A 26210-nucleotide genomic window follows, 5' to 3' on the forward strand; every position below is an offset into this window, starting at 1 on the left:
ATACAGTAATGATAGTTGTAAATGATGATCACTGTGAACATAGTTTTAATACTTTTAATGTCTTTTATAGTGCCTCTAATAGCATTGATACTAATCTCATGAATTTAGGAGTTTCTAGCAAAGGTTTACACAAAGGTCGTTTAAATATTCAGGGTTTTCATGGAAAGATCGATCAAGTGAAGTTACTGCTAACCTCTCCAAATAATAATATGCATTTATTTCGACTCTCAGAAACAATGTTAACAGAAAATCAGGGTGAAAATTTCTTTTATAACAATGGCTATGACAACCCTTATCGAAAGGATAGGAAAACAGGTGGTGGTGGGCTCCTTGTTATGTTAGAACTAGTACTATTTATAAAAGACGGGAAGACCTAGAAATACAGGAAATAGAATCCATTTGGCTACAGATCACTCCAGAAAAAGCTAAGGTTTTAGTAGGTTTTGTGTACAGACCTCCATCATCACATACTGATTGGTGTGAATATTTCGAACTTCAAGTAGATACAATTTCAAAAGAAGAGAAAGAATTTTACATTCTAGGCGATAATATAAACAGAGACCTTCTCAATGATCAAATAAAAAAGAATTGGATGAATTTTATTGCTTCATTAGGTATGGAGTAACTTAAGTAAATGAACCCACCAGAATAACATCTACCTCTAAAACTCTTATAGATCATATTTATACCAATACAGGAGAAAATATATTGGAAGTAATAGTTCCAAAGATTGGTATAAGTGACAACTTTGCAATTTTTCTAACACTTAAAGTCAATGGCAAATCAACAAAATATAATATCCATAAATCCATTACTTATAGACCCTTTCAAAACTTTGAAACTGTTAAATTCCCAGAAGATCTGAAACAGATTCCATGGAATACAGTCCAAATCTTTGAAGATAATGATGATGTTTTAGATACATGGACAGATCTGTTCATCACTACAGTAGTCCCCCTCTTGAACGGCCCCCCTGACCAGCGGCCACCCGCTCCTTATGGCCAGAATCCGTTGGCACCAACGATTATGTGTTCAAAAGTACCCCCCACGAAAGGCCACCCGGCTAACGCGACCAGCATATTAGTGCAATAATATAAACTTTACCCCTCATAAGCGGCCGCATTTTTATTTTGATATGTATCCAGAACCAGTATTTTATTCATAAAGTGTATTAAGTAATCCAATTTCTATTTCCCGATGTCAGGTTTTCGTTACTGAAAGAAGTGTTGACTAAAGTACATGTACCACTAAGGTTAATATTATATCATTTACGCCTCATGGGAAGCCACATTTATTCCATAAAGCTCAGAATGACTCAAATTTTAATCCATACAAAAGGGTAAGTATACGTAATCCAATTAGCCTTACTGCTCTGTTATCATAAGATGTCCGGTTTAGTCACTTCGATAATTGTTAAAATTACAATTACTGAACAGTAGTAACAGCTGACAAGTGGCAGCATCGATGTACAATAAACAAGTAAGCAGGAAAATGTTTTAATAGCCTTTATGGCTTCCCTTAGTAAGATGTTCACTTTGATAATTAATGGCTATGACTAATGACAGCATGTGTCAAAATTACAAACTGAATTGAGATATGACGACTTTACCGCAAGTAACGGATGGTTGCACAGATTTCAAGTGCGACACAATATTAAGTGTTCTGTCATTAGTGAAGAATCAGCTGATGTTAATAATGAAGTTGTTCAAGATTGGAACAAAAGACTAAACGATATATGCAGGGGATATGACAGTAAGGATATTTTTAATTGTGATGAGACTGGTTTGTTTTTTAATCTGTTACCAACAGAGTGACAGATGATGTGATCTGCAAAATAATTATAAAGACAGTTTTAAAACTATATCAATGGTTATTCATAACATTCTTTTGAAAATGATGAAACAGTTTTTCATTTATTTCTCAACACGCATGTGATTTTTTAATGAAAATATTAAATGTTTTAGAATTAAATGTTCTTGTAACTTTCTTCATATGTAATTTACTATTTGCATTTGTCATCCCCTTCTAGAAAGGCCACTTCCCTGCTACAGTAGGGGAGGCCTTATAAGAGGGGGACTACAGTATAGTGAACAAGCATGCCCCATTAAAAACACAGGATAAAGAAAGACCACCTGCCAGATATTTTAGAAGCAATAAAGCAAAGAGACCAACTAAAATCAGTAGGAAATCAAACTGAATATAGAGTTTGGAGGAATAAAGTTAATAAAATAATACATCAAGCCAAACAAGCGCACTATAAAAAAGTGCTTGATGAAAACCAAAATAATCCCAAAGCTATCTGGAAAGTGTTTACAGGGTTTGGTGCAGGGAAATGTAAGAGTAAAGCTGAAATTTTATCCCTCAATCATGAGGGCATTTAAACTGGTAATCCAACTGACATCTCAAATATTTTTAACAACATTAAAACAGAACTTCATCTGATCATCTGGAACTCAAACATTTTTGTGCTAAAAAACTACCAAACAATATAAAGTTTGAAATTCCTGAAATGAGTCCCAAATTTGTGTTGAAATATATATAAAAAGTTGGATGATTGTAAAGCTACAGGACTTGATATGATTGGACCAAGGCTACTAAAGGTAGCTGCACTTGCAACTGTAGAGAGCGTAACTTTCATTTGCAATGAAAGTATTAGGTCTAATAAACTTCCACAAACATGGCAAACTGCCAAGGTTATACCATTGCATAAAGCAGGAACAAAAGATGATGTAATTAACTACAGACCCATCTCTATCCTTCCTTGTCTCTCCAAATTACTAGAAAAACATGTACATGATTCTTTTCTCAACTATTTAAACACTTATGATCTTATTCATGATAATCAGTCTGGCTTTCAACAGAATCACTCCTGTGAAACTGCACTTGTATCTTTGATTGATAAATGGCTGAAAGCATTAGATCAAGGAGAAATGGTAGGCACTATTATAGTTGATTTTCGTAAAGCTTTTGATCTTGTAGACCATGAAATTTTGCTTGAAATACTAAAAATCTATCAATGCAGTGAAAACTCCCTAAACTGGTTTACTTCTTACTTAACCGATAGAGTGCAGAAAGCATCTTTAAATGGTCAACTTTCTGAAAGTAAAAATATTAATTGTGGAGTACCACAAGGCTGTATCCTTGGGCCTTTGTTATTCATTCTATTTATCAACGATCTACCTCTTAAGATTGGAACTTCAATTTTTTCCACTTACCTTTACGTAGATGATACTAGACTGTCTGAGATTGGTAAAACCAAAACAGTACTTGAAAATAACTTATAAGATGCTCTCAACAGACTTGAAGTATGGTGCAAGGAAAACAGTATGATCATAAGTACAGAAAAAACTAAAGCCCTACTAGTTACAACACAAAAAAAACCCAGCAAGGCTAAATAGTGACAACTCCAGGTTCTATTTGACAACGTGAGCCTCAATATGACCTCTCAAGATAGAATTCTTGGTGTATTCGTGGATAACAATCTTACTTGGTTTATTCATATTAAACATATTTTAAAAAAGGTTAATTCCTATCTTATGCTACTGAGGAAAATCAAAACATACATTCCTCTTTAATATAGGGTCATCTTTTATAAAAGTTATATTCAGCCATATATGGACAACTGTAATGTAATTTGGGGTAATACCTCTAATTCAAACATAACAACACTTTTAAGACTCCAAAAGAGAGCTTGCCATTTAATTCTAGATCAAAGTATAGAACATTTTCTGGATGCAATGAATAATATAAAGGTTTTAACAATAATGAAATAATATTTCTTAGAAAAGCCAAATTGATGTATAAAGTATCCAGAAATGACATTCCTGTCTAAGCAATGTCTTTCACCAAAGAGATGCTGATGGCTCTCCAAATTTAAGGTCCATAAGAAGAAAAAATTACATTATACCAAGGCCAAAGAAGGAATTGTTTAAAAATGGTTTTCAATATACTGGTCCACTGGTATGGAACAACATTCCCAGTGACATAAGGCATGCTCCGAGCATTTCATCTTTTCAGAATCAATGTCTTAAATGGATGAAATCTTTAGAAAATTGAACAGTTCTAGTGCAGAAAATACTGCCTGCTTTTTGGTAATTTTACATCATTTTCAAAGCTGAATTTTTCAATGCAGGATTTTTTAAAATGTTTTATATATGTTTATGTTTTCACTGATGCCTGTGCATGTGTTCCAGGCTTGATACTTTGAATTTTAGAATTAATTAATTATTTAGTGTCAAGCCAGACTCTTCACATCATGTTGTATATACTTTATATATTGTACATAACAGATAGAAGGCCTCAAAGTAGATTAGTTCTGTAACTAACTGAGTTTTAATTGAGTTTCCTTCTCTAAATAAAGTCTTTATTATTATTATTATTATTATTATTATTATTATTATGTGGCAGTGGCCAGTATGTATTAAATGTGGAGTGTCTTGTGAACTAAATTGTTTTCGATGTGATAATTTCAACCAATTCCAGTTGGAAAATATTGACTGGCAGATGTAGTCTTTAGCTAATTTATTGTGTATGTAGATACGTAAATATATCAGAAACTTAACGCATATGATGGTGCAAATTTTAGTTTAAAATCTTTTTCAGTCTCAGATTGAGGCAGAAATATGCAGTTTCAGATTTTATCAGAGCTGCTAAAAAAATATTCAGAATTCTGTACAGCTCTAATAAATATATTAGCAAGACGCTCACTGGGGCAACAGCCAAAAATAAGTACAAGACAAGGCCACCTCTGCAAGACCAGTCCAGAATTCAAATAATTTATGGTACATTTTAAATTATTAACCATGTATTGTAAACTTTGTTAACCTATGACAAAATATATGCCAAATTGTAACAAAAGAACTTGTATGAACTAAGACTGGAACATTAATGTGAAATTTAAACATGTACACAACTACTACTTGAAACATTATAGTGTAGACAGGCAATATTCAAATGGACAATGTAAATCTATTTTCAGGTTAAATGGTATAATCACAACTGTATGTATATGGTAGCCACTTTGCGTGTGCGTGATTTAGGTGTGTAGTAATGTAGCTTTAACAAATGATGTCTAGCACTCCAGGAATATCATGCCACAGACATGTAGCATAATGACTCCCACCCAGTCACATTATTCTGACACCAGGTTGACCAGTCTTAACACTAACCTCTTAATGCTCAGCATCAAGCAAGGCAGCTACTAGTACCTTTTCTTATAAATCTTTGGTATGACTTGACTGAGGGTTCAAACCTGCGACCTCCGACAGCCGCTCTAACTACTTAGGCCACAAGAACAGTTAGGTAGCCGGTTTAATTTGTGATGGAATCCCTAGGTTTTCAAGTCTATTATTAGTACTGCTAAAAGCTTCTTAAGCAAAGTGTTATTTGTGGTGACAGGTACTTACAGCTTTTCTGTAATCTGAAGACAATTCTTCACACATTGCATTCGTACCAGTAGCATAGTTATTCACAGTCGCCTCATTACAGCATGAATATGGGATTGAACTAGTATTATGAGACCACTTCGTATGTTTAAATTCAATATAGCTGACATCAGGTCCCAATACTCCACAGCATTCCATCTAAATTGTATAAAAGGTATATAAAATTAACATACATTTAAATGATCATCTGATACCAGTTTGATTTCATCAACTTTAAATATTACAATAAACAAAAACAAAAAGGAAGTATACATCTTAGATTTCTTGCCTTTTAATGAATGTTTCAAAATATAGATTTTAGTAAATGCTTCTTGCAGTGAATAAAGAATCAGTTTGGCTTTTAAAAAACTCTTTACCTTCTGCTAACGCAAATATGCTACCATAAAAATAGCCTTGTAACACCAGAGACGCATATACAAGCTGCTAATGATACTCTCTCTGTCCCGGCTGGCTCATGCATGCGTTTCCAGCCAAGGGTTAGGAAACCCCAGATACGCATATACACATTTCAAATTAAAGCTTTGTATTGGATGAAATTACAAACATCTGTTCTCTTTTATAATATTTAGCCAATGAAAATAGTCCCTATATAAAATGATGAACGTATTCTATTAGTAGTTTTACAGCATATAAGTGGAAAATTGTATTGAAAATGAGGTCAGTGGTGACAGTAAAACAAAATGTCAACATTCATGTATTCCAACGATGATTCTGATGGACATTTTGAATGATTTGAAAGTGATGATATTGATTTTAACCAGATTCAAGATGAAGGATTGGACATTAGTATAAGTCCCGTTTCGACACCTGACATTTCAAATTTATCTGAATCCGAGGATGAAATGCGAGACCATCAAATCTGGTCAGAACACGTGAGACCGGTAAATGTGGACAACTTTACAGCAGTTTCAGAGCCAGCATTTATTTTAGAAAAAAAGATGCAAGGGAGATAGATTTCTTTTTATGTGCTTCAGGCAGTATCATAAAAAATTACCAAATCTGCAATAAAATAGTGGACACATTGGTGTGCAAAATAGTGGTGAGAAAAGTAATCTAATATACATTTTAAACACAGAAATATTGAGATATATTTTTTATTATAAGTATATGAATATAAACATTGATTCCTGTGGATTATATGCACTTAGTGGAAATGAGTGGCACAAAACATTGGTAAGTGTTTAAAATTTTATTTTTCATTAAATTACATAGTTTGCATGGGACAAAATTAATACAGAAAATGTAGACAGCATGTAAATAACTCAAGAAGTTCTCACTCAGGCAGCTAATATGATGTTCTCGGGTTCAGCCTACAAACAGCTGCTAGAAGGCAGGCTGCTTATCAGGCTTAGTTAAGCCAGGGAAGCAAGTACCTGCAGAAGGTAAAGAGTTAAATAGTGTCAATGGCAAATGAATGACAATATTTGATTGTAAAAAAGTAAAATGCTACACACATGCACATACATGTATGTTGGATGAGATGGTACCCTGGACAAGTTGCGCTTTTTGGGCTCCTACCACTCTCTCAAAGAAACACTACAAATTCTACAAAAGGGGCACCCTCACAACCTCGCTTCTAGGCAGTTGCCTATATTGTCTGACCTCTTGCAGTGTGTTTGTGTGTGTGTGTATATATATATATATATATATATATATATATATATATATATATATATATATCAGACGCAAGCCAGATAGAGCCTCCGACAACCAAATCCAGCTCCAGGCTTTCACGAGTAGCGTAACCTGTTTAAACTGACTGGAGAAGGGATGACAGGCGAGTTTCTGGTACCTCAAAACCAGACACTTCGGGCAGATGGCGCTTGTTAACCTTGGGTGGTCGCCCATCTAGGAGAATGTAAACTCTGATTTCAAATCTTTTGACTATACCCTCTCAAGGGAAAGGCTAAGGGAGTAAACTCCAACAGAAATCTGGAGATGGAGTCCCTAAGGCAACTTGGCATTGCTTCCAGTGTCATCCTAGCAACTCTGGCAATGCAGCTGGTGCCATGATGTATTGGCTTGTCCTTTCCCTTGGTTCAATCAGCTGCATGGAGAGGGGGGATCAGCTGCATGGGCAACAGTTGATTCTCCGTATCACCCTGCCCAGGCTTGTGCCCTGGAAAGGAAACTCCAGGTTCACTCCACAGTGTCGACACAACAAGGGAAGCAGCAGTTTACCAGTTATATGTCACCGCTTGATTGGCGTAGAGCCAGACACCAGGAGTTGCTTCTGATGGTGTGAGAGACCAACAGGTTTCACCAGACAACTACCACTCGTCTCAAACTGGGAAGCCTCCAGACAATAAGGTGCCATCCCACCATGGTGCATAAGGCTTAAGGTACGTGAGTGGACTGCAACTACTGCACCAAGAAATAACAAAAGAAAACCAACAAGGAAACCTCCAATCCTCAAGCTTGGTACCTGGAATGTCCGGACCATGCTGACTGGGATTTCAGATGATCTCCAGACAATCAGTGATGTTCAAAAGACTTCATTCATCAAGGCCGAACTTGCAAGACTCCAGGTCGACATCACCTCGCTAAAGGAGACACGACTACCAAATTCCGGGTCCCTCAGAGAAAAGAACTACACGTTCATCTGGCAATGAAAGAGTGCTGACAAAGCCAGAGAGTTTGGTGTTGGATTTGCTGTCAAGAACACTCTGCTGGGGATGATAGAACCCTGCCAACAAGGAAATGGAAGACTGCTATCCCTCCGCTTCCACACCACAACCGGGCCTGTCAACCTAAGTGCCACCACAGATACCAGGGATGAGTTAGACTTGCTCATCGACAAAATTCCCAAGGAAGAGAACTCAATTTTGCTGGGTGACTTCATTGCTAAGGTGGGTGCTGACCATTGCTCTTGACCTTCCTGTCTTGGCAAGTTTGGAGTTGGGAAGATGAATGAGAACGGGCAGCACCTTCTACAGATTGCTCGTACCATGACCGCAGCATCACCAATTCATTCTTTCAGAAAAAGCCACAGCATCAAGTGTCTTGGAGGCATCCACGGTCTAAACACTGGCAGAAGATGGTCTGCCACGAAGGGTGTGCTTCTTACCTGTACCTGACTGCAACACCGACCACTCGCTGGTGTGCTGCAAAATGAAGCTTCAGCCAAAGAAGATCCAGCACTCTAGGTAAGAGGGTGAACCACGCATTGATGTGCGAAAAACATCATATCCACACAAGGCTGAGGAATTAACCCATGCTCTTTCCAAGACGTTTGATTCAGAACCTCCCAATGGCAGTGCCAAAGAAAGTTGGGATCACATCAGAGAGACTGTGTACAGTACAGCCACATGGATATTTGGTAAACAGCAATCAAAGATCAATGGCTGGCTTGAGGCAAACTCCGTCACACTCATGCCAGCCATAGAAGAGCGCTCACCTGCAATACAAACGATCCCCTTGCCAGAAGACACTACAGGCATACAGGTCTACCAGAAGCAAAGTGCAGAGATTAGCACAGCAGTGTGCCAATAAATAATGGCTTCAGCTCTGTCAGGGCATCCAGTCAGCAGTAGATATCGGAAACATCAGAGGCATGTACGATGGCATAAAGAAAGCAACGGGTCCCAAGAAGTAAGTGACACACCACTGAAGTCTGCCACAGACGATACAATCCACAACAAGGGCAAGCAGATAGAGCGTTGGGTGGAATACTACTCTGAACTGTATTCCAGAGAGAACCACAGTACCAATGATGGCCTCAACGCCATTGAAAACCTCCCTCTCATGGCCAAACTGAATGAGAAATTTACTGCAGCTGAACTAAAGAAGGTCTTAGAGAAACTGTCCTTAGGTAAAGCCCCAGGTAAGGATGGCATCTCAGCAGAAGTCATCAAGTGCGGCTGTAGAGTGCTGCTCACACATCTGCATGACCTCCTCTGCCAGTGCTGGGATGAGGGTGCAGTGCCTGAGAACATAAGACACCAACATAGTAACCCTGTACAAGAGCAAGGGCAACAGAAGTGACTGCAACAACTGCAGAGGTATATCACTTCTCAGCATTGCGGGTAAAGTTTTTGCATGCGTCATCCTGAACAGACTGGAGATGCTTGCTGACAGAGTATATCCAGAGTCGTGGTGCGGGTTCAGTGCAGAGAGGTCCACAATCGACATGATCTCTGTCAGACAACTGAAGGAGATTTGCAGAGAACAACACAAACGCCTCTTCCTGGCCTTTATAGACATCACCAAGGCGTTTGATATGGTTAGCAGAGATGGACTCTTCACAATCCTGGCTAAAATTGGATGCCCCCCAAAGAGGCAAACCAAGATCTAGTCCTTCCACGATGACATGAAAGACACAGTGCAGTATGATGGCTCAACATCCGGCCACTTTGACATCCGTCGTGGAGTGAAACAGGGCTGCGTCCTTGCCCCCACGCTCTTTAGCATCTTCTTTGCAGTCCTGCTAAAGCATGCCTTTGGGACGTCCACAGAAGGGATCTACCTGCACATGCAATCAGACGGCAGACTGTTCAACCTGGCTTGAATGACGGCAAAGAGCAAAGTGTGTGAAGCAACCATCAGGGATATGCTCTTCGCAGATGCTGCTGCTCTAGCTACTCACAAAGAAGTTGAGCTACAGCGCCTAATGTACCACTTTGCTAAAGCATGTGATGAGTTTGGGTTGACCATCAGAATAAAGAAAACAAACGTGAATGTTCAGTACGCGGACCCCCCCCCCAAGCATCATCATCAACAACTATGACCTTGAGGTGGTCAGTCAGTTCAGTGGTCATTCAGTTCATATACCTTGGTTCTACGATCACCAACAACCTCTCACTCAATGCTGAGCTCTACAAGCGGATCAGAAAGGCATCAACAACCCTCTCCAGGTTGTCGCAGAGAGTGTGGAACAACAGGATGCTGACCCTCAACACTAAGATCTCCGTGTACTGTGCCTGCATGTTAAGCACTCTCCTGTACGCCAGTGAAACCTGGACTCTGTATGCCTCACATGCGATGCCTCCAACGCATACTCGGGATCACCCAGAGCAATCAAGTAACAAACAATGAGGTGCTTAAAGGTGCCAAGATTCCCAGCAGTGGTCACACTCTTCTGTCAATGTTGGATCAGATGGCTGGGCCATGTACGTTGGATGGATGATGGATGGATCCCCAAAGACATTCTTTATTTGAAACTTGCCTCTGACGAAAGTTCAATCTAATGGTCACATCGCCACTTCAAGGATGTCTACAAGCGCAACATGAAAGCCCTTGACATCGATGTCAACATCTGTGAAAAGCTCGTGCTAGTCAGGTCCAGGTGGTGACATACTCTGATCACTGGTCTTAAAGCTGGCAAGGACAAGCTACTCAGAGGAAGAAGAAGCAGCTCCAACCCACACAAGACACAACCTTCAAGTGCAGCAAGGACGGCCTCTCCTGTGTTGGGCTACATAGCCACAGCAGACGCTGCACAACCACCAACCAGGACATCTCTCATGGATGCACTTCCATCGTCTCTCGAGACTAATAAATGCCAACAACACACACACAATTTATATATATATATATATATATATATAGATATATATATATATATATATATATATATATATATATATATATGTAATACATAGATTTTTCTCATACATATGATGGATGTTCAAACCAGTTGGAATGATCTTTCATATGTTGGATATTTTGAACAAGAAATAAAATGTTATTTAAACAGAATAACAAACAACTTCATTAGAACAAGCACATTATTAAAAATTATTATCAACGTGATTATAAAATGAGGATTCAGTCATTAAACAGCCCAGTTACCTAACGCTGCTCCCCCTATGGTTTTCTCGATGTCAAAGCAATTTTTTTTATTCTCAATTTTTCGAGGTCCCTTGGTAACTCGCGCCTCGATTATAGTGTGGTCTATGTTTGTGAACCCCATTGTGCGCAAGTTATCGAGGGAGAGGTATATATATATATATATATATATATATAAAAAATCAGCCCACAATACTATTAAGATTATGGAAAGTTCCAGCTGCAAAGAACTCTTCGCAGATTACTAACAAGCTAATTTCAAGTAACAAATCTACACCACTTCCAACTGCCTTCTCTCCAGTTGACCTTCTGGACATGTTTGAAAATTTCTCCCGAGACAAAGTACAAACCATTAGAGCTAAGCTTGACACCACAACTTCAATTGACTCGTTGTCTTCATACAGTTGGGATACAGAATTTGAGCAGCAACCATTAGCAGCATTTGAACCTGTCTCTATGGATTTCATACGTACAATCCTGATGAAGAGTGCACCAAAATCAAGTGAACTTAATCTGATTCCAACATCACTGCTGCTTGAGTGCTTAGATCCAGTATTGCCTTCACTAACTGATGTTATTAATACCTCTCTCTCATCTGGGGAATTCACATCATTTCTCAAAACTGCCATTGTAAAGCCTCTGCCAAAAAAAAAAACACTAGACCATAACGATTTAAAGAACTACCGCCCAGTTTCTAATCTCCCATTCATGTAAAAATTTTTAGAAAAGGTTGTTCTATTCCAGCTTGTATCTCATTTAAATTCAAACAGTCTTTTCAGCAATGTACAATCTGCATATCGCCCTTGCCACAGTACTGAACTACTCTTCTAAAAGTAGTTAATGACATTCTCTCTGCGTTGGATAGCGGAAAGATTAGTTCTCACCCTCCTTGATTTGTCTGCAGCATTTGACACAACAGACCATGATATATTACTTCACCATCTCCAGCATGTATTTGGCATTCATGATACAGCCTTACTGTGGTTCAAGTCCTACTTGGTCAACAGGACACAAATTGTATCTGCAAATGGAATACACTCCAGCCCAGTTGATCTATGTTGTGGTGTTCCACGGGGGTCTGTTCTTGGATCTGTCCTCTTTAGTCTGTACACTCAGTTGCTCTCAAGTGTCATAGATTATCATCCAGTGTCTCACCAATTGTACGCTGATGACACCCAAATATACAAATCTAGCCACCCAACTGAAGCTGATGCTACCATCCAAGGTGTAGAGAGGTGCATTTCTGAGGTGAAATCATGGATGACATGTAACAAGCTGCAGATGAATGATGATAAAACTGAGGCCATTCTGATCACAACAAAAAGACTTTCTCATTCACATCCTTTACCTCAAACAATAAATATCAGCAACACCAACATTAAATTCACACAATCAGTATGAAACCTAGGTGTTACTTTGGACAGTACTCTCGCATTGCACCAACAAGTCATGAACACATGCAAGGCTGCATATCTTGAGCTGAGACGCATCAGCTCAATTCACAAATATCTTTCAGTTGATGCCACTAAAAGACTTGTGTGTTCATTAGTACTTTCAAGACTGGACTATTGTAACTCAATTCTGTCTGGTTCATCTCAATATCTGCTCCAGAAACTTCAAAATGTTCAAAACACAGCTGCTCGGATCATACTTAGAGTACCATGATCAGAGCACACATCCCCGCTGCTCTGTACACTACACTGGCTATTCATTCGATCTAGAATCAAACACAAAATTTGTTCTCTGTGCCATGTTTCACTGTCGGACTCTAGTCCAAAATACCTATCTAACCTCACCCATGTGTATACACCAGCAAGATACTTACTCTCCTCTTCTGACAATCATATACTCATTATTCCAAGTATGAAAACAAAGTCATATGGACAGCGTTCTTTTGCATACCAGGGCCCAGCAACGTGGAATGAATTGCCCACTGAACTTAGACACAAAGACTAACTGATCCCATTCAAAAGGGCTCTCAAAACTCACTTATTTCAACTGCAAGAACAAACTGAAAGACCTAATAATGTTTCCTACCTTAAATATTCTCAGCATGTATTTTAATGTTTTCTATTTCATGGTGTTTGTTTCTGTAATTATATCATTATATGTTTTTTATCTTATTGGTGTTGTCTAATGTTGTAAAGCGCTTAGAGCTTCTAAAGAGTCAAAGGCACTATACAAAGTCTTCATAATTATTATTATTATATATATCGTGTGTGCGTGTGTGCATGTATGTGGTCATCTGCTAGTTAATAATGGCAGAGAAAAACTGACTTTAAAATGAGAATATAAATAAACACTTTCCTTGTTTGTAAGTAAATACAAGTATTGTAAATATACATGAGTAGCTGTTGTAAATTCTTGATTACAAATAGCTATGAGATAATACTGTTTTCAACTAATTTATATTACACTAAACTAGAATGACTTTATGATTATACTTTGAATCATCTATTATAACTGAGGGCATTTTTATTTATCGAACGCTGATTGTAGATGACTCAATAATTTTTTTTTACAATTTTTAAACAGTTATGCACAATTCTACATGTATAAGAAATACTCTTGATGAGATAAGAACAGGTTATGGCGTAATAATTTTAAAAACTGCTCTTATAAAATGATATACATGGCATTAGCATTAATAAGACACTGATGTTTTTTAAGAATATTACCATAATAATTTATTCACAAACTTACTCCAATGAAAAGTAAATTCCAACCAACAGAAATTTCATCTTTAGCACTTGGTCCAGCATACAGACTCAAAGCATTGACCATTGCTGTTTTTACTGCACTATCCACCTAAAAAAAAAACAAAAAAACAATTTGTATCTATTAACAGAGCATTTAACAAATAGAGATGGACCAGTCAAAGCCATTATTATATGCTCATTTTTTTCTCCATTAACTTTTGCTTTGTCAGAATTGTTCAGTATTTTACGATACTGAACTCGTGTGCAACTTCATACTGCACTCATAAAGAAGCTACTTTCTACTGTAAACAAACAATGGATGCAGATGGCCTGCAATTTTGTAAACAAATCATGTACACTCACATAGTAGGCAGTTTATGTTTTGGCTGAATACATTCATATCTGAATGAACTAGAGCAGATATTTTGTGGGCTGCCACATACCAGCTGCTTTGCTATTCCACAATAACATTTTTGATAATGTTTCGGATTTAGGCGGGAGATGCCAGATTTCATAAAATTGCTGGGTATCTACAAATAACATGCAAGTGACAAGGCATAAACTCTCTTCTTTAGCTCATGGTAATAAGAATGGCCAAAAATATGCTTACAGTTTAACATCTCGAGTTCCTTTCTTACTTTTGCAAATCCGAATTACATGAGCCATGTCATGGGTTCTCAAACTTGAACACTTAGAAACTGTACTGTATTTTCAAATATACTTGAAGTGCAATTACATCCTGCTTACTGCACTCAAAATGAAATAAACATTAAATTCCATACCATCTTTTTAATCATTGCAATTGAAAGACTTCATATTTTTAACCACATTCTGATTTCAAATATTCAATGACAGAACAGAAACACACTTGCACCTGTCAACACACTTCTCCCTAGCTATTTCAATCTGATGTATTTCATGTAGAATTTGGACAAATTAATCCAGTCCTTAGTCACAACATTTTGTAGAATCGATAAAAATACAAAAATCTATTCATTCCAGATCAAATGGAAAAGGTGTTGCAATGCGCATAATTCATTCACAATATGAATCTAAATTTAAATTTTAAGTAGACCAAAACGCCATTTTCTTTCAAAAGTTATGTCTAGCGCGCAACCAAGTTCAAATTTATCTGGGTGGAGTTATGTGTGCATTAATAATATTGTAGTAAGTTGTCTAATGATGAATCTGTGCTTGTGTATTTAGTTTGGAATACGGCATACATTCAGTTACTTTGTTTGTTGTAGTGTATTTTGTTTATACAGTGTGATCATGCTATTAAGCATATTCCATTATAACACGAATTCGGATAAAACACGGTCATGGTTTGACTCCAGAAATTTCATATACATGTATATTTCTCGTATATGAAAAAGAAAATCTTTCATAAAAGTATGAATAAAATGTAAAACGTACCAATCACCATACCACAGGGGTTTGTATAGTTGTTTACAACTGACCTGTCAGTCATACATGTACTACAAAAAAAAAACTTTATAGTATACTGGTACATGTATGTATGACTATTATGTAAATGGTAAGAAATTATAGGAGCTCCTGTGCACCATACATATATGTGCAAACACTCAACGTAATCATAACCACACTGATATTAAATAAAAACATACACCAAGTTTATCTTTAAAATCTATCTCATGACAAAATATAGGCCTAATTGGTCTTTGCTACCTTTAATTGCTCAATAGGTTTGATGGTTATGCAAGTGTCATTAGTGTTCATCACTATACTCACTAGAAACTGGATGGTACTGGTGTTCAAACATCTCTACCGGATTTTCTGAGCAAAGCCTGGTCAGATCCAGGTTGTTCTTGACAACCATAATATACACATAGTCAAAATGCATCTGATGCAATCTGATCTTGAGATATGATTGTCTTTATAGAAAAATGACTGTACATCACATTTGGGACAGACAATTTCATTGGGGGAAGGGGCATAACAGTTTCAAGTGTACTGGGGTCTTTACAGGTAATACAACAGTAATAAATGTATCTTTACAACATGAGTGTTAAAGCCAAGTATCAACACAAATCAATTGTGCAAATACAAGCGTGTGCTTTATTACTCTCTAATACAATCAATTTCATGGCTAAAATCATCCTGAAGAGTATAGGTCAGTTGATAGCTAGTATTTTAACAACATTAAGATAATTTAAAATAATGAGAGAACTAATCTGAATGCTAAATTCAGCATGAGCCTACATTTTAATGAATTTGTATATAAGAATACATTTTGGCAGAACAAGTTGAAAAAGAATGCAATGCCTAACCTGCAAAAATGCCACATTGGTCAATTTTTTAAACGTTTTCTGTTTTAAAGGGCACTGTACTTTAAACCTGTTAGGTGTGACAATGATGACTTTGCCAATATCACTGTTACTTGTCAGCAAAGCAAGACACAATGAATTTGAGATAGCCTTTTGTAATTTGTCCATTTTTGCCTCAAGACATGGAAGATTATGAGTGAAAATAGGGCCATCTATAACAAATATTTCAGAAGAAAATAAAATTGACCAAAACAAATTTCATGTTGGATTCATTTCATTGTATAAACTTGTGTGGTGAAGGTATGTACCAGAAAAGCATTTTTCTTACAGTAAGGTTGTACTATTGAGCCTTTTAATTTTTTTATTTATTTTTTGTGTTACATGAAGCTCACGTCATTTATGTTTATATAGTCTTAAAAATTGTTCATCATTCACACGTAGTGAAGATTGTTAAGAACGTTTAGCAGTTGACTGAATTTTTGAACATTTTATCTCAGAAATGCTATATCCAATTTTCATTGTTTATTTAAAAGAATGTTTATGTCCACGTCAATGATACTGGACATATGGTAAATAATTTATATTGGTATGCATACTGTCTGAACAATTATGCAATGGTAATAAATTTTCACATAACATACACTTGGATAAATACCTTTACCTTCCATAACATGGCACGTCATGGTAAACATTTTTCACTTTTGAACCTCCTAATACAGTTTTGTTTCAAAAAAAATGATGTTCAGTAATCTTCGAAGTATGCAAAGTGAAAAAACAAAAGAAGGGGAGAGGGGAAAGATGGCACTGTGATTTCATTTGAAAATAAGCTTTGCAAGCCTTCCTGACAGTTCCTGGCTGTTACTGATTGTCAGTATGCAGGCTGACCTGAAAAAGCATTACAACTGATTGCCACTTGGCATTTGCCATTTCTATCAGAGCAATAACAATAGTGTTACTTAATGTAATACATATGATCTGCTTTCAAAACTTACTTTAATCAGATTAAATATAAATTTTTTTAATATAATATATTTGTACATGGCGGAGATTAAGAATCATGTTCAAAATGAATACTTTTATCAACAATATTAAAAACCAATTACTGTTACTCACAGACAGTGTAGAGATATCCAGTGAAAACATGTACTTGGTGGAGGAAGTAGCATGATTTCAGGGGTGGTTAGAGGGTTACCTTATCTTTCATTGAAGCCCACAGAGCAACAACTGCAATTTCAGCCAGGAGCAAAAGGCCAATAATGACTGCATACTGTAAAACAGAAGTAACAGCACAATCTATCTTTGTCAAGCTCTTAAGTATGTCCTTATCTTAGATTATGGAATACATGCTAAATGATTATTTTAGACAAGATAAGCTTCATTTAGGTGTGAAATAAATGAGCTACCAAATGAAAGAATGGCCCATAAAATAATATAAAAGAAAGATTGCTTATTTAATACATTTTACATGTATTTTATCTTTATCAATAATAAATATAATGAATTAATAATGAACAAAATGGACCATGTTAATGTACTGTAGCTTAAGTGTAATTTTACTGTTCATGTTCATCACATCCAGGTGTGATATTCTTATAAACAAATGATACACGTATTTGTCATATTTGTTTGGAATGAACTATTTATAGGTTTAAAGGTATATAGGGAGGTAGGAATTCTTACAAACAGATTGATATTCAGGTTTCCATGATCCACAACTTGACTAATAAAATTTGCGATAGACGTCTATGTTCCTTTGTACAAGGGGAGTAAGCAACAATTGCATACAAGCATAATAGTATTAACAACATTTAATCTACAGCTAAATATACAAATTCATATTGTTAACACTTCATTCAATAAACAAGTATTACATTAATCCACAACATCTTTCAAACTAAATTCAAAAGAAACATGTCAAGGGTTCTTGGTTTATAAAAGTCCATATATCTTTCTTTAAATTCTAATATTCAAGCACACCTGGAATATACCATTTCTCCATAGGATCATGGGGTTTTAGTAATAGTTGTCTACACATGGCAGATTGATGCTCTCACACAGGGAACAATGTTGGTCCACACAGGACTAAATGATGTGCAAACCCACACAGAGCAGACAAGTGCACACACAGAGAACACATATTTCTCCACGCTGTGGACTAGATTATGTCTGCCCACACAGGATAGATATTTGCACCCACACAGGGAAGAATTACATGTCCACACTGGACTGAACTATGTTCTTACTTGCCTGTCCAGTTCAACATAATATAGTACAACAGCGATATTGTCTAGGTTTACAAAGGCCACATCCTAGTACACCTATAACCAAGCTATGATGCCAGTGAGCTCATTGTTCATCTCAGCATGATTCAAAATTTATTAAATGTAATCTACATTGCTTTTACTTCTTGTAATCCTGCAATTAAGAATGCCTAGTTATACAGATCAGTTCTTTACATGCAAAGTTCTTGCTAACCCTCGTGCATGCAACTCATGTATCACAATATACAATGCATGGTGCACCTAAAGCAAAATAAAATTACAAAAATAGTCACAGAATAGTATATATACTGTCTAAATTAAGCAATGTGAACAAACAGTTCAGCTATAAAAATATGCAGTCATCTGCAGTTACACTGATGAACATTTAGGTAGATAAAGTTACTAACAATTATGAACTTCACTACTAACTTCTGACACCAAATATAGCATTAATCAAGCATACCAACCATCCGACAAACCAATCAAACAAAAAAATTAAAAAAATACAAAATACAAATATAAAGAAATAGAAGGAATGATAATAAAGTTATAAAGGTATTAAAAATCCATTATTTATTATCCAATGCAAAATTAAAATAAATTTTTTAAAAATAATTTGCAAATTTGTAATATTTACTTACCACAATCAGCATGAACCTCACTTTACAGCAAGCACCAAAGGCCCCTAAACCTGCCTCGACAACGATGAAACATCCCAGACAGATGGAGAAGGTCGACAGGGAAGTAACCACAGTTGCCAAAGTAACCCCATTAAAACCCACATTATTCAGAAGCTTCATGACCTCTGTACCAACAAGTACCCCAGCATTTACACGCATTATGATCCCAATCACAAGAAGCCCGATTCCAAACAGCTGAAAATGGTGAGATGAATGAACAATGAGTGGTTGAAATAGATTTAGTTTCAGAATTATGTTTAATTAGAAATACAGTGAGATGATTAAAACTGAAAATGATTATTTGGTTTTTGAGTCAATCAGATTCTGATAGGAAACAGAGGTTACATTTCAGTGTTTGCATTCCCAGTCCTCATTAGAAACTGCTTCATGTAAGTAATGAAATTATTTGATATTGGTGAATGAGTTATTTGTTTTTGGGTTGGTTTTTTTTGTCTTGTTGGCCTCATTATCTTCAGATAGTCTGATCCTAATAGCTCCCCCGTGCACAAACAAGTCCTCTTTTGACAGCCCCACAGAAAGCAAAACCAACAAAAACAACAATAATAATAACAATAACAATAAAAATGAATGTGCTTGAGCCATATTCACAGCATTTACTCATTTAAGGCCCTGAAAAGGGTTAGAGGTAACATGGACTTGTATATATTTTGGCAAACACTGGAATATTATTTTATTTTTTTAAATGACAGTCAAGTATGGAATTTATAAAAACCTTGCTTGTTTTTGCTGTGTTGTAACTAGTAGGGCTTTCATTTTTTTAATATTATTTATGATCATATTGTTTTCCTTGCACCATACTTTAAGTCTGAGAGTATCTTGTAAGTTTTTTTAAAGTACAGTACCGTTTTTGTTTTATCCATCTCAGACAGTGTAGTATCATCTGCATAGAGGTCTGAGTGGAAGAAATTGAAGTACCAACCTTAAGAGGTAAATCGTTGATAGAATGAATAAAAGAGGACCAAGGATAGAGCCCTGTGGTACTCCACAGTTAATATTTTACTTTGAGAATGTTGACCATTTAAAGATAACTTTTGCACTCTTATAATTGGTTAAGTAAGAAGTAAACCAGTTTAGGGAGTTGTCACTGTATTGATAGATTAGTATTTCAAGCAAAATTTCATGGTCTGCAAGATCAAAAGCTTTACGAAAATCAACCATAATAGCGCCTACCATTTCTCCTTGATCTAATGCTTTCAGCCATTTATCAATCAAAGATACAAGGGCAGTTTCACAGGAGTGATTCTGTCGAAAGCCAGAATGATTATCATGAACAAGATCATAAGTTCAAGTAGCTGAGAAAAGAATTATATACATGTTTTTCTAGTAATTTGGAAAGACAAGAAAGGATAGAGATGGGTCTGTAGTTATTTACATCATCTTTTGCTCCCGCTTTATGTAATGGTGTAACCGTGGCAGTTTTCCATGTTTGTGGAAATTTATTAGACCCAATACTTTCATTGCAAATGAAAGTTATGCTCTCTACAGTTGCAGGTGCTGCTAGTTACAACACAGCAAAAACAAGCAAGGCTAGATAGCGACAAACTCCAGGTTCTATTTGATAATTTGAGCCCCCCGGCTAAGTCATACCAAAGACTTACAAAAATCGTACTAACAGCTACCTTTAGTAGCCTTGGTCCAATCATATCAGGTCCTGTAGCTTTACAATCATTCATTTTTTATATATATTTCAACACAAATACGGGACTCATTTCAGGAATTTCAAACTTTATATTGTTTGGTAGTTTTTTAGCACAAAAATGTGCGAGTTCAAGATGAACAGACGATATTCTGGGTTCTTTAAGATTTTCAGCAATTTGAACGAAATTGTCATTAAAAATATTTGAGATGTCAGTTGGATTATTGGTATAAATGCTGTCATGATTAGGGATACAATTTCAGTTTTTCTCTTACATTTTCCTGCACCAAACTCTGTAAACACTTTCCAGATAGCTTTCAGGTTATTTGGGTTTTTATCCAGCACTTATTTTATAATGCGCTTGTTTGGCTTGATGTATCATTTTATTAACTTTATTCCTCCAAACTCTATATTCAGTTTGATTTCCTACTGATTTTAGTCGGTCTCTTTGTTTTATTGCTTCTGAAATATCTGGGGAGATCCAGCCTGGCTGGTGGTCCTTCTTTATTCTGTGTTTTTAAAGGGGCATGTTTGTTCGGTATACTCATGAACAGATCTGTCCATGAATCTAAAAAAAGATCATCAAAATCTTCAAAGATTTGGACTGTATTCCATGGAATCTGTTTCAGATCTTCCTGGAATTTAACATTATAGGACTGTTAGAGATTTGTTAGTCATTAACCCTGGTAGTGCTGTGTTGTTTTGGGATGACCAGGTTGAAACCAGTGCTGATTTGTTTCTAACTGCTTTAGAACAATACAGACTTTTTGGGCCAAATCCATATAACAATTACAAAACTAGTATTTATAAACAGATTGCTGTGAAATTGTATAAAGTGATGCATATATGCATACAGATTGCAAACACTAAAAATGTCGGTGAGACTGATACATGTTCATGGTTTCCATAGCAACCAAATAGAGAAATGGCTGGACAAGTAATTTTTGACCAATAAAATTGAATATAGTGAATACTTTTCCATCAAATACAGTCATTCTGTCTTCATTTCCACAACTGTCAGTGGCCTACCAAACAGACGTATTTAATTCTTTTACATTCTAGTGTCTACATCTGAATGATTTGAATGCAGTATCATCAGATAAAGCAATATTATCACAGCCATTAGTTTGGGTCTTCTTGCGACACAAGAGTAGTGTACCAATTTTCGGTTACATATGGTTACATACGGTAATGAAACAGCCAAAAAATGCCAGTGTGCTACCAAATTAAGTCTTTGATCTTTACCGCCATGTGAGGCAGAAATAAACAACAGTTGAAACAAACTAAGATGGAGTTTAAACACTGGGGAGCTATTGTGTCCGGTACACATGTACGATAGTGATATTGGTTATCAGGTATTCTTTAGAGTGAAGCTATATATTTGAGAGGCCTGAAAGTCATTATTACCAAAACTTAGCATAAATATTAATTCTCATTGATTATAAATTATTGAGCAAGAGTTCTAAGGTTTTCAATGATAATTAATAATTGCTGCTTACCAAAAATATTTGAAATTAAATTTGTCAGCAACAATCTTAACATATCTTAACTTCTACGTTGTCAAACATTTGAGGGGGAAAGAAAAAGAGATCAAGCTTATGTTCATTGGCCTACCACAGAAATTAGCTCTGTTAAAACAAAACAAAACGAACTGATGAGGAAAAAAACAAAGATTTCTACCAGGTCAAAAGTTCAAAATATTAGATGAAGGTCTTGATTATTAGATTCCAAAGTCACATACATTTCACACTGCTGTCATAAGAGTGGGTTAAATTAAGAAGTGAATCTCTCTCATCCATTTCTTTTTCAACTTGATTTTTGAGAGAGAAAGAGAGAGAGAAGCAGAGCAAAATGAAATATATAATGCGATATAAATATTGTGATTTGTTTATTTTTTTAAAATGATAGGCAAGGAAGGAATATGCTGGAGTCAACACTCACCACTCTCCCCCGTAAAATGAATGGTTGGTCCCTTTCACGCTAGTACAGTTCTCACTCCCGATGATACAATGTATCATCCAATATAAGAAAAGGCTCTGCACATGACAGACTCGTTGATAAACTTAGCTAATATATAGTTTAAGCTCGATTTAGTGGAACTTTTAAGTTGTTACTGAATGGGATGGCCATGTTATAGCATATCAACACGCGATAGTGTCAGAGCAATTTCTTATCAACACATGGTATATTCCTGCTGAAAATTCTCAAATTTGGAAAACTCGACATATTGCTATTTATTCCTCCACACAAAGCCCTAACAAACTTTATTCTAATTTGGACTATCCCATACAAATATACAGTAATCAGCACCAACTTGGTATGGGACAGCTGCGAGACTGTAACTGTTTAACAGCCACCATATTGTTTACATAAACAGCCACCATACTGTTTACATCAACATCCACTGTTGACAACACACTTTCTTGGGCAAATAAGTTGCTTTGAATATTTGTTTCACTGATGTTACAGTGATGCAGAGCCGTGATCTTCGAGACAATTATATATGCTATCTCCCTATTTTTATCAGTACACAATTAATGATTGGCCACTGATTGGACATCCGTAGATGTCACTGTCCTGTGCTATAATTGGTTATATAGGTCTTAACTTCTTTACAGTATTTTACGTGTCTTTTTCAGGCTGTGACCCTCCTGACAAGAGAGGATACTGGTGGGTGAGTTTATATTTCACTTATAGTTTTCCTTGTCCCTTCATTTGTCATATATTCATATATTATATTTATTATTTTTATTTTGATGCTGTCTTAGTAGTTAGATATAGCTGACTTGCATGTTATTTCCATAATTGTACATTTCACAATGAGTTGTAGTGTACTTGGAATTGGTGATTTTATCATCAGTATTAATCATGTTGTCACTAAAGATGTTGAAAGATGGAAAAGCTGTTTGGTGATAAGAGGGACTTCATGAGAAAACTGGTTCAGGAGGAACATGCTCAGAAGAAGAATCAGACATTAAAAGAGTGAGCTTAAGAGAGAAAAGATATAATAAATTATAAAAACAGACAAAAGAAGGAAAGAAGTGAATCTGGGAAGACAGCATTGTGAAGGAGAAAATACAATTAGAAAATAAGATAGAGTAAGAAAAGTAGGCAGAGAAATAAAGTAAAGGGTGGGAGAAGGAAAGCAGAAAGCAATTGAATAGCACAGGTACGACATTTTACGGAAAGAAGGTAAGACAGAAAGAAACAAGCATTGTTAGAATCTACAGAGTTAGAAGACAGGACCCTGGAGAAAGTAAAATTAAATTATTACAAACTAAGAAAAAATCCCAGCACATCATTAAATGGTAAATTGCTGCATGTGTATTTGTGTCTCACCACAAACATCACATTAAATTATGACACAATGAGAAAGACACACCTAAATGGATCTGAACCAAATGAGCTACTAGATTTCAGAAGTTTAAATACAGTAAATCTGAGATACAGGAATCATTCATTCAGTTCGTCAGATGAAGACAAAACACACAGTACATAGATTAAAATGCAAGCATGCAAAGTGGTTTTTTTTTTTGTATAAAGGCAGTACATGTAATTAAAAGTGAATTTAATATTTAGGTAACTAAAAATAACTGTTTAGGAATTAATTCGGAAGGATGACAAAAGGCTAGGTTACTTAATATTCTAGGTTCAAATCTAAATTAAAAGAACAAACTAAAATTTAATAAAAAAAGCATGCTAAGATGCAGAACTTTATAATGCCTTACAAGGAGCTAATGGTAGGGCACTGGATGGTACATACAAGATGGGCAGTAAAACAAACCAGTATTAGCTGCTATCATCATCATGGCAGGAGGGGGGGGGGGTACTACGGTTTATTTGCTGATAGTAAATTTGCAGTCTTTTGCAGTCTTTACTATTCCAGGATAAAATGAAGATATAAATAAATGTAAAATTTGGTTGGTCTCTAAAACAATTAGGTTGCTCAACCAATAGAATTGCAGCTACATATGTAAAATATTTTTGCCATATGTTTACGTTTTAATTCTTGAGGTTTCTAAATATCTGAATATCTAAAAATTGTATCTATTGTGTATAAAGCATATAAAATCATCCAAACGTCTAGAACCACACTTACAGACTTTTAAGGCTGGGAATTATTAACAATGATGGCTTGGGTTTGGTAAGTTGCAAAATTCAGTGGAGGGTCTCACAAACATTCTACTCAAAGACCAGTGATGTTAAAAACTTGTAATAGTTGGTTTTTCTTATTTGAATGGGGGACAAAATCACCAGGAACATCTTTAACAGGTCTACAAAAGCAGACTATTTCGCCAGATCTCATGGAGCACCCAGAATATATTCTTAAAGACAAATAAGCCACATTATAAGTCTAAGGACAAGAGACCCAGTGAACCCCAAATAAATGGTAATAACAAAAATGGAAGATTTAAGTATGGGACGGGTGTTGGTCAGTGACAAGCAGTGTTATACTTGTGAGGAATGAGGACACATCTCATTCAATTATCTAAACCAAAAAGGGTTGTCAAAAATGTAAAGGTTGCAAATGAAAGCAGGTAGTGATCAGGAGACAATACGTGTTAAGACTTTCCGTGTGATAATTCGGGAAGGAATAACAAGAGTATAGGATACAAGTCTGCAGAACATGCACAGATCAGTCATGATATTCAGGCAAGTGGCACTTGACTTTTTCCTGAGAAGAGTGTACTGATAGCTAATGTGGCACTGCCAACGGCCTAAAAGTGAGAGATTTATGCAACGCCGGATGTATGGGTGTTGTTGTAAAAAGCAAAGTCATCCTAGGGTTAACCAATTGTTTGGTTAAAAGTCACTGTGCATGTTATTAGATCAATGATTTACTGTTCTTTCTTCCTAAGAGACAAGACAGCTTTTCTGACCAGAACTGTCAAAGCTTCAATATGTCACCTTTTATTTTTCCATTGTACAACCTTCAAAACTAGGTCACAGGTACAATCGGAGAAACAGCTGCTGTGCAAATTAAAGTTCTTGAAGCTGTGTCAAATCTCTTGCATGATGAATTTTTGTGGTAGCAAGGGCATGATGCTGTTTCTGGCACAGTGGATCTTTGTAAGGACAGAAGAAACTTGAAATGGTTACTTATGACAGGACTAATATACAGAAAATTTACCATGTTGGATGGAGAAAATTCGTACAACTTGCTATTCCCCTGAAATTTAGGTCCCATATACTCTGAGTAATGTGTAAGTCCAATATGGCGGGTTATTTTGATGTTGAAAAAAAAAAACAACCCAAAAACAATAGTCTTGGTCAAATTTTACTGACTTAATATGAATAGCCACATAGCATGACTTTGACAATGGGTCAACGTTTACCAGAAGACTATGTCAAATGAAACAATAACCACAGTCGTGTTTTGCCAAAGGGTAGCCA

The 26210-nt window shown here is 36.1% G+C and overlaps 1 protein-coding gene and 1 long non-coding RNA gene across 4 annotated transcripts in view; one reads left to right on the forward strand and one right to left on the reverse strand.

The window, feature by feature from the left end:
- LOC149773756 (tetraspanin-9-like) overlaps positions 1 to 26210 on the reverse strand; it is a 100041-nt gene that overhangs the window by 32876 nt on the left and 40955 nt on the right. For all 3 annotated transcript variants that reach the window (XM_089946061.1, XM_089946062.1, XM_089946063.1), the window contains exons 3-6: positions 19121 to 19354; positions 17411 to 17485; positions 13935 to 14039; positions 5406 to 5582 (exon numbers count right to left, since the gene is read on the reverse strand). In XM_089946061.1, coding sequence (XP_089802187.1) covers positions 5406 to 5582; positions 13935 to 14039; positions 17411 to 17485; positions 19121 to 19354 — 591 coding nt within the window. The remainder of the gene's footprint in view (positions 1 to 5405; positions 5583 to 13934; positions 14040 to 17410; positions 17486 to 19120; positions 19355 to 26210) is intronic.
- LOC149773757 (uncharacterized) overlaps positions 23402 to 26210 on the forward strand; it is a 108653-nt gene continuing 105844 nt past the window's right edge. The window contains exon 1 of the long non-coding RNA XR_016417292.1: positions 23402 to 23490. This is a non-coding gene — a long non-coding RNA (uncharacterized LOC149773757). The remainder of the gene's footprint in view (positions 23491 to 26210) is intronic.

This window comes from Sinohyriopsis cumingii, unplaced genomic scaffold (genome assembly GCF_028554795.1).
Source record: "Sinohyriopsis cumingii isolate HCF-2022 unplaced genomic scaffold, ASM2855479v2 utg000615l, whole genome shotgun sequence".
Classification (NCBI taxonomy): domain Eukaryota; kingdom Metazoa; phylum Mollusca; class Bivalvia; order Unionida; family Unionidae; genus Sinohyriopsis; species Sinohyriopsis cumingii.